At 43.7% G+C, this 14,683-nt stretch overlaps 1 protein-coding gene across 1 annotated transcript in view; it reads left to right on the top strand.

Moving 5' to 3' along the window:
• Positions 1 to 14,683, top strand: part of ptpro (protein tyrosine phosphatase receptor type O) — a gene marked incomplete at its 5' end in the record, with an annotated part of 85,215 nt that overhangs the window by 21,592 nt on the left and 48,940 nt on the right. Inside the window, one exon of the mRNA XM_080420602.1 lies at positions 12,504 to 12,786. Within this exon, the coding sequence (XP_080276728.1) occupies positions 12,504 to 12,786 (283 nt within the window). The remainder of the gene's footprint in view (positions 1 to 12,503; positions 12,787 to 14,683) is intronic.

The following is a 14,683-nucleotide window of genomic DNA, read 5'->3' on the forward strand; positions in this document are numbered from 1 at the left end:
AGCCTCAATCAATGAAGGTTTTTTTTTCCTCTTACGGTTCCCAAGGTGAAATGGAGCAGTGGCGGCTCCCAACCTGCGGTCCGGGGTCCCATTGTGGGGGGCCCCCAAAGATCACAGGGGTGTGTGTGTGTGGGGAGGGTTCCTCAACATTGAGGAACCGGAATCGGTTCCATTACATTTGGAACCATTTCCGGAACAGGTTTTATCACATTGTCAGTGCTGGTATGTGGACTTCACGTCTGCTATACAATTATAATAATACCGGTGGTTCTCAAACTTTTTTTAATTTCGAGGACTACCATAACTCTGAGAGTGTACAAATGGAACCAAATGGACCCTTACAAGTCGATTTTGTTCCATGTGTGTACACTCTCATATAGTTACAGACCTGTAAGGCTCCATTTGGAACCCCCTCAAGTAACCCAGAGGGTCCCTGACGGACCTCACTTTCAGAACCACTACAATAATATGTATGCAATACTCTATGTAGGATTGCATTTGTGTTATTTGTGTAATTATATAGATTTGAAAAAATAAAAAATAATATAGGCATCGTTGAAGGGAACCGTTAAGGAATCGGACCGTTAAGAGGGAATCGTTAAGAAACGGGAATCGTTCAAACCCTAGTCACAGTCACATTCCACACATTCTAATTGGACTGTAGCGTAGCAATGAATAATGGATGAACTGGGGTAGTGACAGAGCTCTCCTGTATTGATGTGAGCCAGCTCTACTGCATTCTGCTTCAGTATAGGAGAGCAATGCTGCTGATAAGCACGAGCCAACACATCGCTTGGCTCAAAGCTTCCTTTATAACAGGGGTCTTCAACAGGGGGTCCGGGACCCCTATAGGGGGGTCCTCAGAGTTACTACAGGGGGGCCGCCAAATCTTTGTGTGATAGGAGGATTTATTTTTTTACATTAACCTATAGAATCCCTATACTCTGAGGAGAACTTTAGCCGAAAATAGCAGATCTACAAGCTGACAAAGCCTTGCGCTCTGATTGGCTGAAATTGGCAACCCACCTGAACGTTTATTTTTCTGTTTATTAAAGGGCTGAAGAGACAGGGAGGGAGACCCCTGTTACTGAACAAACGCTCTATAGCAATGATTACTTTCACAATATAGAGCTTTACCTTTTTTTTTTACCCCCAAAAAATCCTTTGTTTTAACCCCAAAATATCACTTCTTATTCTACCTTTAAGTACAGTACTTGAGTAAATGTACTTAGTTACTTTCCACCACTGCACAGGATCTATTCGACAGCCTTTCATTTTGTCCTATCACCCTACGGGGGTGTGTGTGTGTGTGTGTGTGTGTTGGGGGGGGGGGGGGGGGGGGGGGGTCAAAACCTCCTGCTATCTAACTTAATGAAAGACCGTCTTATCTGGCTGGTGCCAGATATTGCGTACATTGGACCGGAGGTTGGAAAAATAGGAGAAAGCAGGGCTTTTGGGCGTCGCTCATATTAGCTCTCTCTCTCTCTTGGTCGTCCTCAGACGAGCCCTCCATCGTCGCTTCCAGTCCTCCCAGTTCTCCATACATCTGGCCAGCTCGTTGGTGCTTTGCGCTCCTATATCTTTCTTGAGTACGTCCACACGTGTGTTGGTTCCCACAGCACCAATTTGCTGACTGGCAGATTTTGATGTCTTTGGCAGTGTCCTGCTAGCTGGTCTCATTCTCCTGGCTGCTATCTTCTCGCTTACCCTTGGTTGGTAACGTGCACTCTTTCTGATGTTAAGTACTGCATGCAACCTAACATACAACTGATTGTATATTAGGTTGTTAGATTAATAACTTGAGCGCTTTGATTATTATCATATCTCAGGAGGGTCAGAATGAGCCCAGGCGCAGGGTTCCAGTTCCAGTCTCAGTTCAGGGTAGTCTCACTCAGAGTTAAAGGGCGAATCATGAACATAAAATGACAGCTCAAAGAGTATGGCTGGAAATGCTAATCTGTAATGAGGTAGGCTTCTTTATTGAGGGAGCATATAGCGTCTCTGTCCGATGGAAACCTCATATGTCCAAAACGTTTACTTATCTTTTCAGGATTCAAATAAAAAAATATCAACACTTTTTTTTTTTTACGGATTCATGCTTTTGTGTCAAGTCAGCTGGACTATTGTAACGCCTTATTTACTGGTCTCGCCAAAAAATCCTTACAGAGAATGCAATTAATTCAGAACTCTGCAGCTAGACTGCTAACAAGAACCAGAAGACGTGAGCATATCACTTCTACTTTACATTGCCTCCCTGTTTCATTTAGAGTTGACATTACATTTTTGCTTCTTCTTTGTTCTTAAAGCACTACATGGTATGGGCCCAGTCTATCTCATGGACTCATTAAAAATATATTGGCCCCCGAGAGTACAGGTCTATTAGAGATTACAGTTAATACCCAGAAGAAAAAATCGGTGATGCTGCATTCATGCCCCTAATCTGTGGAACACATTACCTCAAGAAATCAGGGAGGCAAGCACAGTCAACATCTTTAAGCGTCAACTGAAAACCAACCTTTTTAACTGTTTTTGAATTGTTTTTTTTAAAGATTAAAAAAAATTATAGCAGATGTGCTGTACAAGCTTGCTGTGAGCTTGAATAGCCAAAGTCTAAAATATGGCTAAAGTGGTTAAAATAATTGTGACTCTATATTAACTAATTTCGCAGGTTACCCTCCCCTGGTACCCCTCCAAGGACCCCTGGGTGGGGGTCCCCGGACCCCACTTTGAGAAACAATGCCCTTATGATCTAGTCGCAACACATTCTGTTGCTATACAACACTGTAAATAAAAAATGTCTGGGGACCAGAGACAGTATAGAAGCACATGGACCCCTTTCTTCCTCAAAAAGAAAAACTGCAGTCAGGTTATTGCAAGTCAGTCTATGTCAGTTCATAAAGTCCCATTCCTTTGTAAACCAGCATTCATACACAAGTCATGCTGGCCTGGGTTAGTATTTAATCGAACGGTGAACAGACGTCCCGGTTTGGCTGGGATCATCCAGGTTTCAAGCTGGGTGTCCCGAGTCCCGCCAAATATCTCTAAAACACTAACATGTCCCGGTTTGCAACATTTATACAACATTTTTAACGCAGTTAAAACAATGACACTTGTTTTGTGTGCTTAGTATAGTACATACAGTAGATGTTTATCGTGTTCCGTTCACTTGAAAGGTGCAGTCAATAGGTATGCTAAGTGTTCAAATAATTGTCCCCCATTCTGGCGCAAACACCAGGTGAAAATAAAAAAATGTTGATTTTTAAAGAAGGTCAAAGAAATTGTCAAAAGTAGCGAAAATTTAAGATCTACAAGCTCTCAATATGTCACATTGTGACGCATTTAAAATCGGATTCAAGTGTTTTTGAAAATATGGTCACTCTGATTTAATAGGAAGCCTTGTTATTTTTTTGTCTCAGATTTCCAGCAAAAAAAAATGTAAGCACAATGTGTGATGCTGTGTAAATGCCATGATGCTTATAATGAATGTTCTATGAAACATGTGGCACAGCAACGCCAAACAATGGCTGTGAAGCCGCTGGCATTTTGCCCCTATCTCCAGGAGGCACGCTGCCTTGCTTATGTATTCAACCTGGCAATCCTCTCTGTTTGCTGGGATGAAGCATTTAGAGCAGTTTAAATGCTGAGCCCCCGTCCTCCCCCTTTTTTACTATAAAGGTCATCTCCATTTCCCATCAAAACCGTTTAAGACTGTAAACTGCCTCGCTGATAGCACGGTGAGAGTGTGGGCGAATGAGAGAGAGAGAGAGAGAGAGGGGGGGGAGACGAGTTATGGCTGCAATAGGCTCTATGCACAGCCATATTGGAATTAAATTGGACCTCTTCCTTACTCCCTTCACAGGTCTTACCTTTATTTAGTTTAACATTTTATCCCAACATTTTTTTTCACCCAGTGCCAATTGCCTATATGTATGTAATCCTGGGCGCTACTCTCCCTCTGCCAGCCTAGGGAGAGCCCAGAACTGAGCTCATGCCTCCTTCAATGCATGAGGAGCTAGCAATCCGCTTCTCATCCCCTGACAGGGGGGAGTTTCCCCGGTTGGATGTAGCGCGTGGAAGGAACACGTTATAACCAGTTCCTTTCCACTCCATCAGGCGCCCCGCCAGACCAGGGGGAGGCAGTATAGAGACCAGGATTACTGCATGTTTTTTGTGAGGGTATACCTACCCTAGGGGACACGGGGAGAACATGCAAACTCCACACAGAAAGGCCCTATCGCCAACCCCACCTAGGGTATGGGAACTGATGACACGGAGGAGAGGACACGCCCCCCAGCGCCCACAGCGTCCGACTTCACAGGTGTTACCAATGATACTAATGAAGGCTCTGTTCCATTCTGGTCAAACAGAGTCAGGGTGCTGATATTGTGCATGTTGGCTCACTGGAATCACTTTTCTATACACCAGTGGGTCTCAAAATGTGGTCCAGGTACCCTCATGGTTCCTTGAGGGGGTTCCAAATGACCCCTTACGGATGTGTAACTCTGAGGGTGTACAAATCAACCCCATTTGTACACTCTCAGAGTTATGGGGGTCCTTGAAATTAGTATCATTGGTAAGACCTGTGAAGGAAGTAAGGAAGTCGAGACCCACTTTCTTTCCAATATGGCTGCTGTAGTGTGCATATACTGTAGAGCCTATATTAACCAAAAAAAACTGAATATCGAAACCAATATCGGAGTCCTTCTTCCACCACCACTGCCTGTGTTCCTCTGAAGATCCTTCCCCAGGGCCAGTGTGGTGTAAAGTAACTAAGTACAATTACTCAAGTACTGTACTTAAGTACACTTTTGAGGATTTTTACTTTACTGGAGTATTTCCCATTTTCAATACTTTTACTTCTACTCCACTACATCTCAGAGGCAAATATTGTACTTTTACTCCACTACAATTATTTGAAAACTTTAGTTACTAGTTACTTTGCAGAAATAAATTACATCGTGAAACATACTACCACTTTAGTCCTATTTTATACCTAGGCTATTTGCGTTGTGAGCTTGTAGACTAGTAGCCTACTACTAGTATTAGATGAGTACTTCTACATTGCAGTCAGGGACGTGCTGGCTGCTGGGAAATTTGGGACAATTCCAGAACGGCCGCGCCATTCCAGGCCGACCAGGCCGCCAAGACAGGGCAAACGCGGCCACCCAAAAAAAAAAATATATATCATACTATAATTTGAGTAACCTCTGTCTGTCCGTCCGTCCGTCTTGGGTGGGTCGTATCTTCGTCTGTGCCCGATCAAACTGCGCATGCGTCGCATCCAATCCAGCCGCGACACACACGCTGGCTCTGTGTGTGCGCATGCGCCGCATCTACAGCCCCACAGCGTTACACTGTTGCACACACCACAGCGTTACACTGTTGCACACACCACAGCGTTACACTGTTGCACACACCACAGCGTTACACTGTTGCACACACAGAACACTCGCCTCCGCGGCCGTGTATGCACGTTGGGGAGGCACGTGTAAAAATGTACTCTGTGTGTGCGTGTGCGCGCACGAGACGACTCGCGCTAAACGTTGCGTGTGTGTGTGTGTTTGCGACGGGACCCGGGGGGTTCCGCGACGGGGGGGTGGGTGGGGGGTTGCCCGTGGGGGGGGGGGGGGGGGGTTGCCCGTGGGGAGGGGTGACCGCGGGGGGTGCCGCGTGGGGACCGCGGGGGGACCGCGCTACAGGACGTGCAATAACCCCAAGTTTGCAACTACTTTCGTATGCGCCATCCACCGGGTATGGTCTAGTACAGTATATATAAATATCAAAACAATTTTGCTCCCGTTTTAGGATTATTACGGTTTCCGGGTCGCGCGGCCCAATTATTAGTTACCTTAATGTTTGGGCTGGGATGCTTTTCAGCAGTGGCGTAGGGTTGCTGGGTTAAAACAGCGAAACGCATTCGACCCCCCCCCCCCCTGACCAAAATGCCAGGCTGGATTTTGGTCCCAGTCAGCCCCCTGATTGCAGTATTGATACCTTTACTTAAGTAAAACATTTGAGTACTCTTTCCACCACTGCCCAGGGCAGTGTGATGATGACGTGAAGTTGAAGAGAAGGCAGGCAGGCAGGATGGAGGAAGCCAAGCCGCTCTCCCTCGCTCAGTCACCCACATTCTTCCGCTCGTAAAAAAAAAATAAAAAACAGGGACGAGGGCTTTCTGGTTCCCGTCCAGGCCTGTTGCCCGTTGGCAGTGAGTGACCCACCGCTAATGAGACGTAATGGACTTTGTATTTTGTCTCATTGATTTCTGGTGTTTGGAATTACAGCCGTTTCGGCCCCCCGAGGGGGCTGTTATTATGGCAATGCTTGATGGGCCGTCGCACAGCCAGCCAACCAGACGTCTGTGAGGTCAGCCTCCACGGCTGGTTGGTTGGTTGGTTGGTTGGTTGGTGGCAAGTGGTGGGAGAAGTAATCTGATTTTTTTATTTTTTTACTTTCACTCAAGTAAAAGGCCTGTATTTGAAATTTGACAAAGGCGATAGCACATCCACTCTCACCCTCTCTCTCTGCTGGACAAACAGCAATGAACAGGAGAGAAATAAAGTCTGCAACACTGGTTATTTATCAGCTCCACTTGTTTATTGCTTCAACGTTTCGATCCTGCTGGATCTTCTTCAGGAATTTTGTGTATTCGAAATTTGACTCGAGTAAAAGTACAAAAGTATTTGGCATCGATTGTAAAAGCATTAATTTTTTTTCCCAAATTTGCCATGTTTTTTCTTCTTCTTTTTTTTTACTGAAGTATAAAATAGGTTTATAAAATAAGATTATTAATATATACCGGTAATAATCTAAATTTACAAAGTAACTAAATCAGTATGATATTATCTGCCTCTGAGATGTAATAGAGTATAAGTTAATTTAATTAAGTATAGTACTTAAGTAAAAGTACTTAATTACTTTGGTGCCAAACATTGAAATATTGCTGCCATTTTGTTTCAAACGTGTATGCCAAGCTTCCCTATGTGTATATAACTATTTCTGACAGCAAACACACAATTATTCAGGTTTTGTAAGCTAGTTGTCCTAAGTTGCAATGTAACACAGGTCTGTTCACACATTTCTATATTTCCTTTTAATTGTACATACATTATTTTGTTTTGACTGCTTTGTTCCACTTTTGCCATATAAACATTTGTCTTCTCGTGCCAATAAACCCCCTTTGAATTGAATAGAGAGAGAGAGAGAGAGTGATAGAGAGAGAGAGTGAGAGACAGAGAGAAAGAGAGAGAGACATACTGAGAGAAAGAGAGAGAGAGAGACAGAGAGACAAAGAGGAAGATGAGAACGAGAGTGAAGGTGACGTGCAACACAGGTCACGTGTCCCTATTTCAGGCATGCTGTTATCCTACTATACAGTCTGTCTGTCTGTCTGTCTGTCTGTCTGTCTGTCTGTCTGTCTGTCTGTCTGTCTGTCTGTCTGTCTGTCTGTCTGTCTGTCTGTCTGTCTGTCTGTCTGTCTGTCTGTCTGTCTGTCTGTCTGAACACGTTTTTCTCTTCAGTGGGTTGAGCAATTGATCTAAACTTGCACACAGGAATTGGCCATTAGCCTATGAAGACAGCCACGAATGTCATTTTTCACGTTTCCCAAATTTAAGCTGTTTGTTAGCGTTTTTTTGTGAATTCTGCAGAGTTTGGAAGCTACTGAGCGTGTGTGGCCGCGGGCTCTGTTGTCACGGTTACGCTCCCCCAGGCAATGGGACCTGCTCTGTTGTCACGGTTACGGTCCCAGCCAGTGGGTGGACTTAGCTTCGGGACTACAGAGTATACACATTCACACAGAGAAGAACGGCGGCAGTATACAGACAGCGCTGTACAGTTATAACGGATTTTGATTTAGGAGCCGTGTCCACACAATGCGTTTCATGAGCGCGGGAGCCCTTTGGATATCATGTCCATAGTGCTCGCACAGAGCATTTGTTTGAATCACAAGCACAATATTCGCATGAACGTCGTGTTATTTGCACCTTATCATGGTTGTGGTAACGACTTACGTCATGTAATTGACCGGGTTGTTACACACAGCCGTGCTCAAATGAGCAGCCTCCTCTCCTAAAGTTTAACTAAGCATAATACTGTGTACACAGCGCATATTACCAAAGTCGTGCCCACATCCCTGGGCAGTGGTGGAAAAAGTACTCAAATGTTTTACTTGAGTAAAAGTATCAAAACTGCAATGTAGAAGTACTCTGTTACAAGTAAAAGTCCGGAATTCAAAATTTACTTGAGTAAAAGTACAAAAGTATTGGTATCAAAATGTACTTAAAGTACCAAAAGTACTAAAATGTTTGAAAATAGCAGATCTACAAGCTCACAACGTGTCGCGATGCGACGCGTTGTGAGCTTGTAGATCGGCTATTTTCAAATAGCCGAGATATGAAATAGGGCTAAAGTGGTTAATGTACGTTTTATAAAGTAATAATGTATATCTGCAAAGTAACTAGTAACTAAAGTTTTCAAATAATTGTAGTGGAGTAAAAGTACAATATTTGCCTCTGAGATGTAGTGGAGTAGAAGTAAAAGTATAGACAATTGGAAATACTCCTGTAAAGTAAAAGTACCTCAAAATTGTACTTAAGTACAGTACTTGAGTAAATGTACTTATTTACTTTACACCACTGTCCCTGGGTATGGACTAGTAGGTGAAAAAAAAAATGGAAAAAAAATAAGAGCGAAAATAGCCGACCTGCATGCTCACAACAACGCTCCACGATGTGACTCCCTGGAAAAGTAACGCAGCCGCAAGGACCATCTGTGTCCAAGGACACTCAGTGGCCTGTCCTCCTGTCCCCGAGTACATCCGTCCCCGACGTGTCGCTTGTCACAGTGTGTGGTGTGTTAATTATGATGATCCCCACTGCTCTGTCCACGTCACATTTCAGTCACAACACAGCCATGAGCCACAGACTATTTCATGTGGCTCATGTGGCTATGTTTTTTTTTTTTTTTTTTGAATGTTTGGTGATGATTTTGTAACCATTCCCCCGGCAGCCTTTCATTTGTATCAAAGTGCCCTGCTCAGCGGCACAGGGACGTGCAGAGAATGTTAGAGGGGCAGGGGCTGAAATTTCCAAAAGGGCACTTTTTGTAAAAAATACTGAAAATAGCAAATCTCCAAGCTCACAACGCGACGCGTTGTGAGCTTGGAGATTGTCTATTCTCGGCAGGGGCGTGCTGGGACCAAAATTCAACTCTGGGATTTTCCGAACCGGCCCACCGTTTTGTCAACGGGGGGGGGGGGGGGGGGCGTTTTAACCCAGCAACCCTATGTAAATTACGCCACTGCTGAAAAACGTCCCAGCCCAACAGTAACGTAACTAATAATTGGGCCACGCGACCCGCAAATTACCATAATAATCCTAAAACAGGAGCAAAAACATTTTTCAATATATATATATATATTTTTTTCAGATGGGTTAAAGGGCAGGGGCTCAAGCCCCCTTTGATGTCTATGTGTGCACGTGCCTGCAGCGGCACACAGGGCTTTTAATGGACACGTACACTAGTGATGTTTCAGGGGGACATTTCAACCTACAGCATGAGCATCGGTTATAGGACTCTCTCTGACCACGTGTCCCTCCATTTCTCCTCTCTTGTTCCTAGACCCAAGTTTCCCCAGACCAGTGGTTCTCAAAGTGGGGCCCAGGGACCCTCAGTGTTCCTTGTGCGGGGTTCCAAATGGACCCTTGTGTCTCTGAGAGTGTACAGATGTACATTTGTACACTCTCAGAGTTATTGGGGTCCTTGAAATTAAAACATTTAAAAAAGTTTGCGAGCCAATGCTCTATGCCAGGGGTCTTCAACGTTTTTTTAGGCCAAGGACCCCTTAGCTGAGAGAGCAGCGATGCAGGGACCGCCACTACATATAGAGACACACGGCCGGAAGCGGAAGGCCTACAAATCCACGCCCACTTTTGACACTCGGGGTCCGTTAGAACGATGAACTGCAGCTCTCAATGCAATCTCTATGAGAGACATTGTAAAATACCGTCATTTCACTGGTTAACTACTGAGGCTGTAGCAATTTTTTTTGTGTTCTAATAATCTGTCCCATTTGTTTAATTTGTCCTTTTTAATGTCCCATATCTTTCATCTCGATATACTACCCACAATATACTATAATATACTCCATCAGTATGTCAAAACCGCTAGCATCGGAGATCCAGAGTTTAAGTGGTCGCATGGTACATACGTCACGGTCGCATCCCTTGAGGTTTTCAATACCCAGAAAACTGGCGAAAGTGGCCGTTTTCAATAGGTTTTGGTCATTATCTCTGGAACAGAAGGTCCAATCTGCTCAGTTCAAAGCTTGTTGGATGCGTGACTATAAGGACATTAAGCACGCAATGACACATTTTCAGGTTATTTTTTTTTTTTAGGGGAGGCGAGATCTTAGTTGGGCAGGCGACCGCCTCTCCTGCCTCTACAGTGGGTACGCCACTGGTCGGCGCTCGGCGCTCGTAAAGACAGTGATGTCACTGAAATGCCCGTCTGCTGTCTACCCTCTGCTGTGTTAGCATTATGGGTAACTCGTTAAAGTGGCAAATTAAATGTGAAACACATCAACTATTAAGAAAACAAGAAGATATGTTGACAAAGACACTCCATACATTTGGAAATATATTTTTATTTAAATCAATATCGTCTTCAGTTAATGCAGGATAATTTTAAAAGTAGGCTAACTTTCATATCCTCTCATAGAGAATGCATTGGCAGCTGCAGTTCATCGTTCTAACGGACCTCGAGTAGCGGCGCTGTCTCAAAAGTGGGCGTGAAATTTGTAGTCCCCGTGTGTCTCTATATTAAACGATATTTTCTATATTTATTTTCAGAAAGCCTTCCATGTAACTTGATTAGAGGCTTACAAAGCCAACTCGCCATATTTAACTGGTTGACTGAATGGCTGAATGTCTGTTGACAGTTGAGAGATCTGAGACTTAGCATGGTAGTATTCCACAGGTTTGTCTTTGAAGTGACTGTGGGTTGTCTCTCCAAGTGATGCTGCAGCTTTGATGGCTTCATAGAATGTGTTTGACAGCAGTATTTACCCCACCCACCGCACCACAACGTAACCCTCGGTTCCGGGGCGGTGATCGGCGGGCCCGGTAGGCTCAGGGGGTAGAGTGGCCTGACAGCAGTGGTGGAAAAAGTACTCAAATTCTTTACTTAAGTAAAAGTACCAATACTGCAATATAAAAATACTCTGTTACAAGTAAAAGTCCAGAATAAAAAAATTACTTAAGTAAAAGTACAAAAGTATTGGCATGAAAATGTACTTAAAGTACCAAAAGTAAAAGTACTAAATATTTGAAAATAGCAGATCTACAAGCTCACAACGCGTCGCGATGCGACGCGTTGTGAGCTTGTAGATCGGCTATTTTCAAATAGCCTAGGTATAAAATAGGGCTAAAGTGGTTAATGTATGTTTTATAATATAATGATTTATATCTGAAAAGTAACTAGTAACTAAACTTTTCAAATAATTGTAATGGAGTAAAAGTGCAATATTTGCCTCTGAGATGTAGTGGAGTAGAAGTAAATGTACTGAAATTTGGAAATACTCCAGTAAAGTAAAAAGTACCTCAAAATGTTACTCAAGTACAGTACTTGAGTAAATGTACTTAGTTACTTTACACCACTGCCGGATGGAAACCGCAAGGTCCCCAGTTCGATCCCGGGCTTCCCCCAGAGTTAGTGTCGAAGTGTCCTTGAGCAAGACACTGAGCCCCTAATTGCTCCCGACGAGCAGGTTGGTGCGTCGCATGGTTTCCTCCGCCGTGAATGGGTGAAATGTAATGCACAATCTATGTGAAGCGCTTTGGATATAAATGCACCGTTTACCATTTCTTTATTTTTGAGTGGTGCTAGCCACTCCAAGGAGTGACTTTGTCCTGGTGTGTGTGTGTCTGTCTGTCTGTCTGTGTGTATGAGCACGGCCTCTCTGTCAGCCTCAACAGCTGCGGCTGATTGCAACACAAAGATGCAACCAGTTACACTAATTATACACACACACGCACACGCACACACACACACACACTCACACACAACGCACACTTTTGAGTAAAAATACTTAATGAGTAAAAATACTTAAAATGAGTAAAAATACTTAAATATTAGTAAAGATACTTTAAAGTTTCCTAAACTGAGTAAAAATACTTTAAATGAGTAAAAATACTTCAAATGAGTAAAAATACTTAAAAGATGTTAAAATGAGTAAAAACACGTAAAAAACAATAAAAACATTTTAAAGTACTTAAAATTAGTAAAAATACTTTGAAGTCATCAAAGTCTGTAAAAAGTGAATTTTAAGTGAAGTGAACGAAATGAACTCATGAAAGGCACCACTCTCTTCACACTGGTGTGATTTTTTTTTGCCATCCCCTGAAACCGAACTGAACAAACGTTTGTCTTCTCACCAGCAGCCATGCATCCATCCATCCATCACGTGTCTCTCTCTCTCTCTCTCTTGCTTGTCCTCCTTCCAGAGCCTAGCTGCCTTCCAGGTGAGGCTCCGGGATGAGCAGCAGTCCATCCTGGTGACCCTCGAGCCCTCGGACCTGCGGGAGAACGTGACGGCGTACGCCGCCCGCCTCACGGGGGAGCCCAGAGGAGCGCGCCTGCTCCACTTCCAGTTCCACAACGCCAGCGACCAGCCGCCGTCGCTGGCGTTCGACGCCCCCCGGCATGGCCTCTGCTACACCGTGGCTCTCCTCGTCAGGGAGGACAGGAGCTGGTCCAGACCGCTTCGCACCGTGTCTGTGCTCACGAGTAAGAAACTATTACAGTCGTTGGTTCTCAAAGTGGGGTGCGGGGACCCCCAGGGGTCCTTGGGGGGGGGGGGGGTACCAGGGGGTCCACAGCTAGTGGACCTCTAGTGGACAGCTAGTGGACCCCCTGGTATATTAACCACAGCTAGTTAATATAGCGTCACAATCATTTTAACCACTTTAACCCTATTTTATACGTAGTTTGGCTATTCAAAAAAATATTCTATTTGAAATGTAGCGTATAGTGAAAGTCATGAGTACATTACTCAAGTAATTACACTTACTGTAGTTACTGTCCACCACTGAAGAAATGCAAGATAAGACAAATGAATAAAGCAAACTTGACTTAATCCCTAAGGGTAAACTGGGGCTGTTATAGTTTTTACAGCTCATATTGGACATATGAGGTTTCCACCCGACATAGACGATATATGCTAGATAAATGTTCCGAGAGCAGGAGGAAAGATTTAAAAAAAACAAAAGGCGTGTGCGCAAGAAAATCTAAAATAGACGAGAGAAAATCTCAGGGGCAAATCTCGGCCTAAATACGGCAGGTGTGAGCTGGGCTGTGTCACTGCAGTATAAGGCACAGTGGGAAACGTCTTAACCTAGAGGTTCCCAAGCTTTTCTGGACCAGGGCCCACTTGAAAATCTCTCAAACCATTAATAGCGGGACCGCACCTCCGTCATTTTAGATTTCTTTGGTAAATTGAAAACTCTGTCATTGAATATATTTCTTTTTTAAAGCAAACATTTGAAACTCAAATCTTTGCTTCTGGAGGTCCCTGGAACTAAATATTTTACAAATGTTCGCTTTGAAAAATATACGTTCAAAGATTTGCACAAAGTTTCACGATTTTTCAAAAATAGCAGATCTGCTATTTTTGAATAGCCAAAGTATGAAATAATGGTTATAGTTAACCATTAATTTAAATAATGTATTAAAGAAACAATATGCAATTTTTTAATTTAAAACCTTGAGCATGATGCTCAAGGTTTTAAATAAAAAAAATTGCATATTGTTTGCTGAAGGTTTTAAAGAAAATCTTAATCGTTTTGCCAATTAGTTGGGGGGCCATTTGCAATACCCTCCCGATAGAATTCGCTGGTCTGTCGTAAAACCAGGACAAGTGAAGGAAAGACGTAGGAACTGTCTGGGGTTCGGGAACTGAAACTGAGAAACCGAGAAACGCTTCAAATGCTCTTTTATTATCCAGGGAAACTTTGGCCCCCCCAGACAAGCGTAGAACCAGCTCGCCGTTGCAGAATGCGTGTCAGGGCCGGATACAGAAATTATCATTTGGGGGGGCATTAGGAAATGTTGGGGGGGCGGCTTCCTCGGCGGCGCGCGAAGCGCGGCGACGAAAATTTTTTTGCGTTTTTTTGCGTTTTTTCCGGCTGTTTGTGTAATACTGCTTCCTATTGTTTAGGAGTAGTACTGCATGTGTGTGTGTGACTGTGTGTGTGGAAAATCAGGGCAGAGGATTATTTGAATTGTGCAATGATACATGATGGAATATGATTAAGGATTATTTTGATTATGGTAAGCTCACATTTCATATCATGACATAAATGTAACTTTCACAAGCCCCCCCAGCTTTTTTTTTTTTCCAATTTTTTTTTGGGGGGGCAGTCAGGGCGTTTGGGGGGGCATTGCCCCCCCTTGCCCATGCCTAGATCCGGCCCTGATGCGTGTCCTTGCATGGGGCTGAAGGTTGTTGTTAGCTTGGCACTGAAAAAAGATTGATTAGACGTCCACTAGAGGCAAGGAAACAATTTGTTTGCTTATTGGCGCTAGTGCACAAGTACTCACGTTTTCTACTTAAGTAAAAGTAGAAATACTGCAATGTAGAAATACTCTGTTAAAAGTAAAAGGCCTGTGTTCAAAATGTTACTTG

This window comes from Gymnoscopelus braueri, assembly GCF_963280865.1.
Source record: "Gymnoscopelus braueri genome assembly, chromosome: 23".
NCBI classification, from domain to species: domain Eukaryota; kingdom Metazoa; phylum Chordata; class Actinopteri; order Myctophiformes; family Myctophidae; genus Gymnoscopelus; species Gymnoscopelus braueri.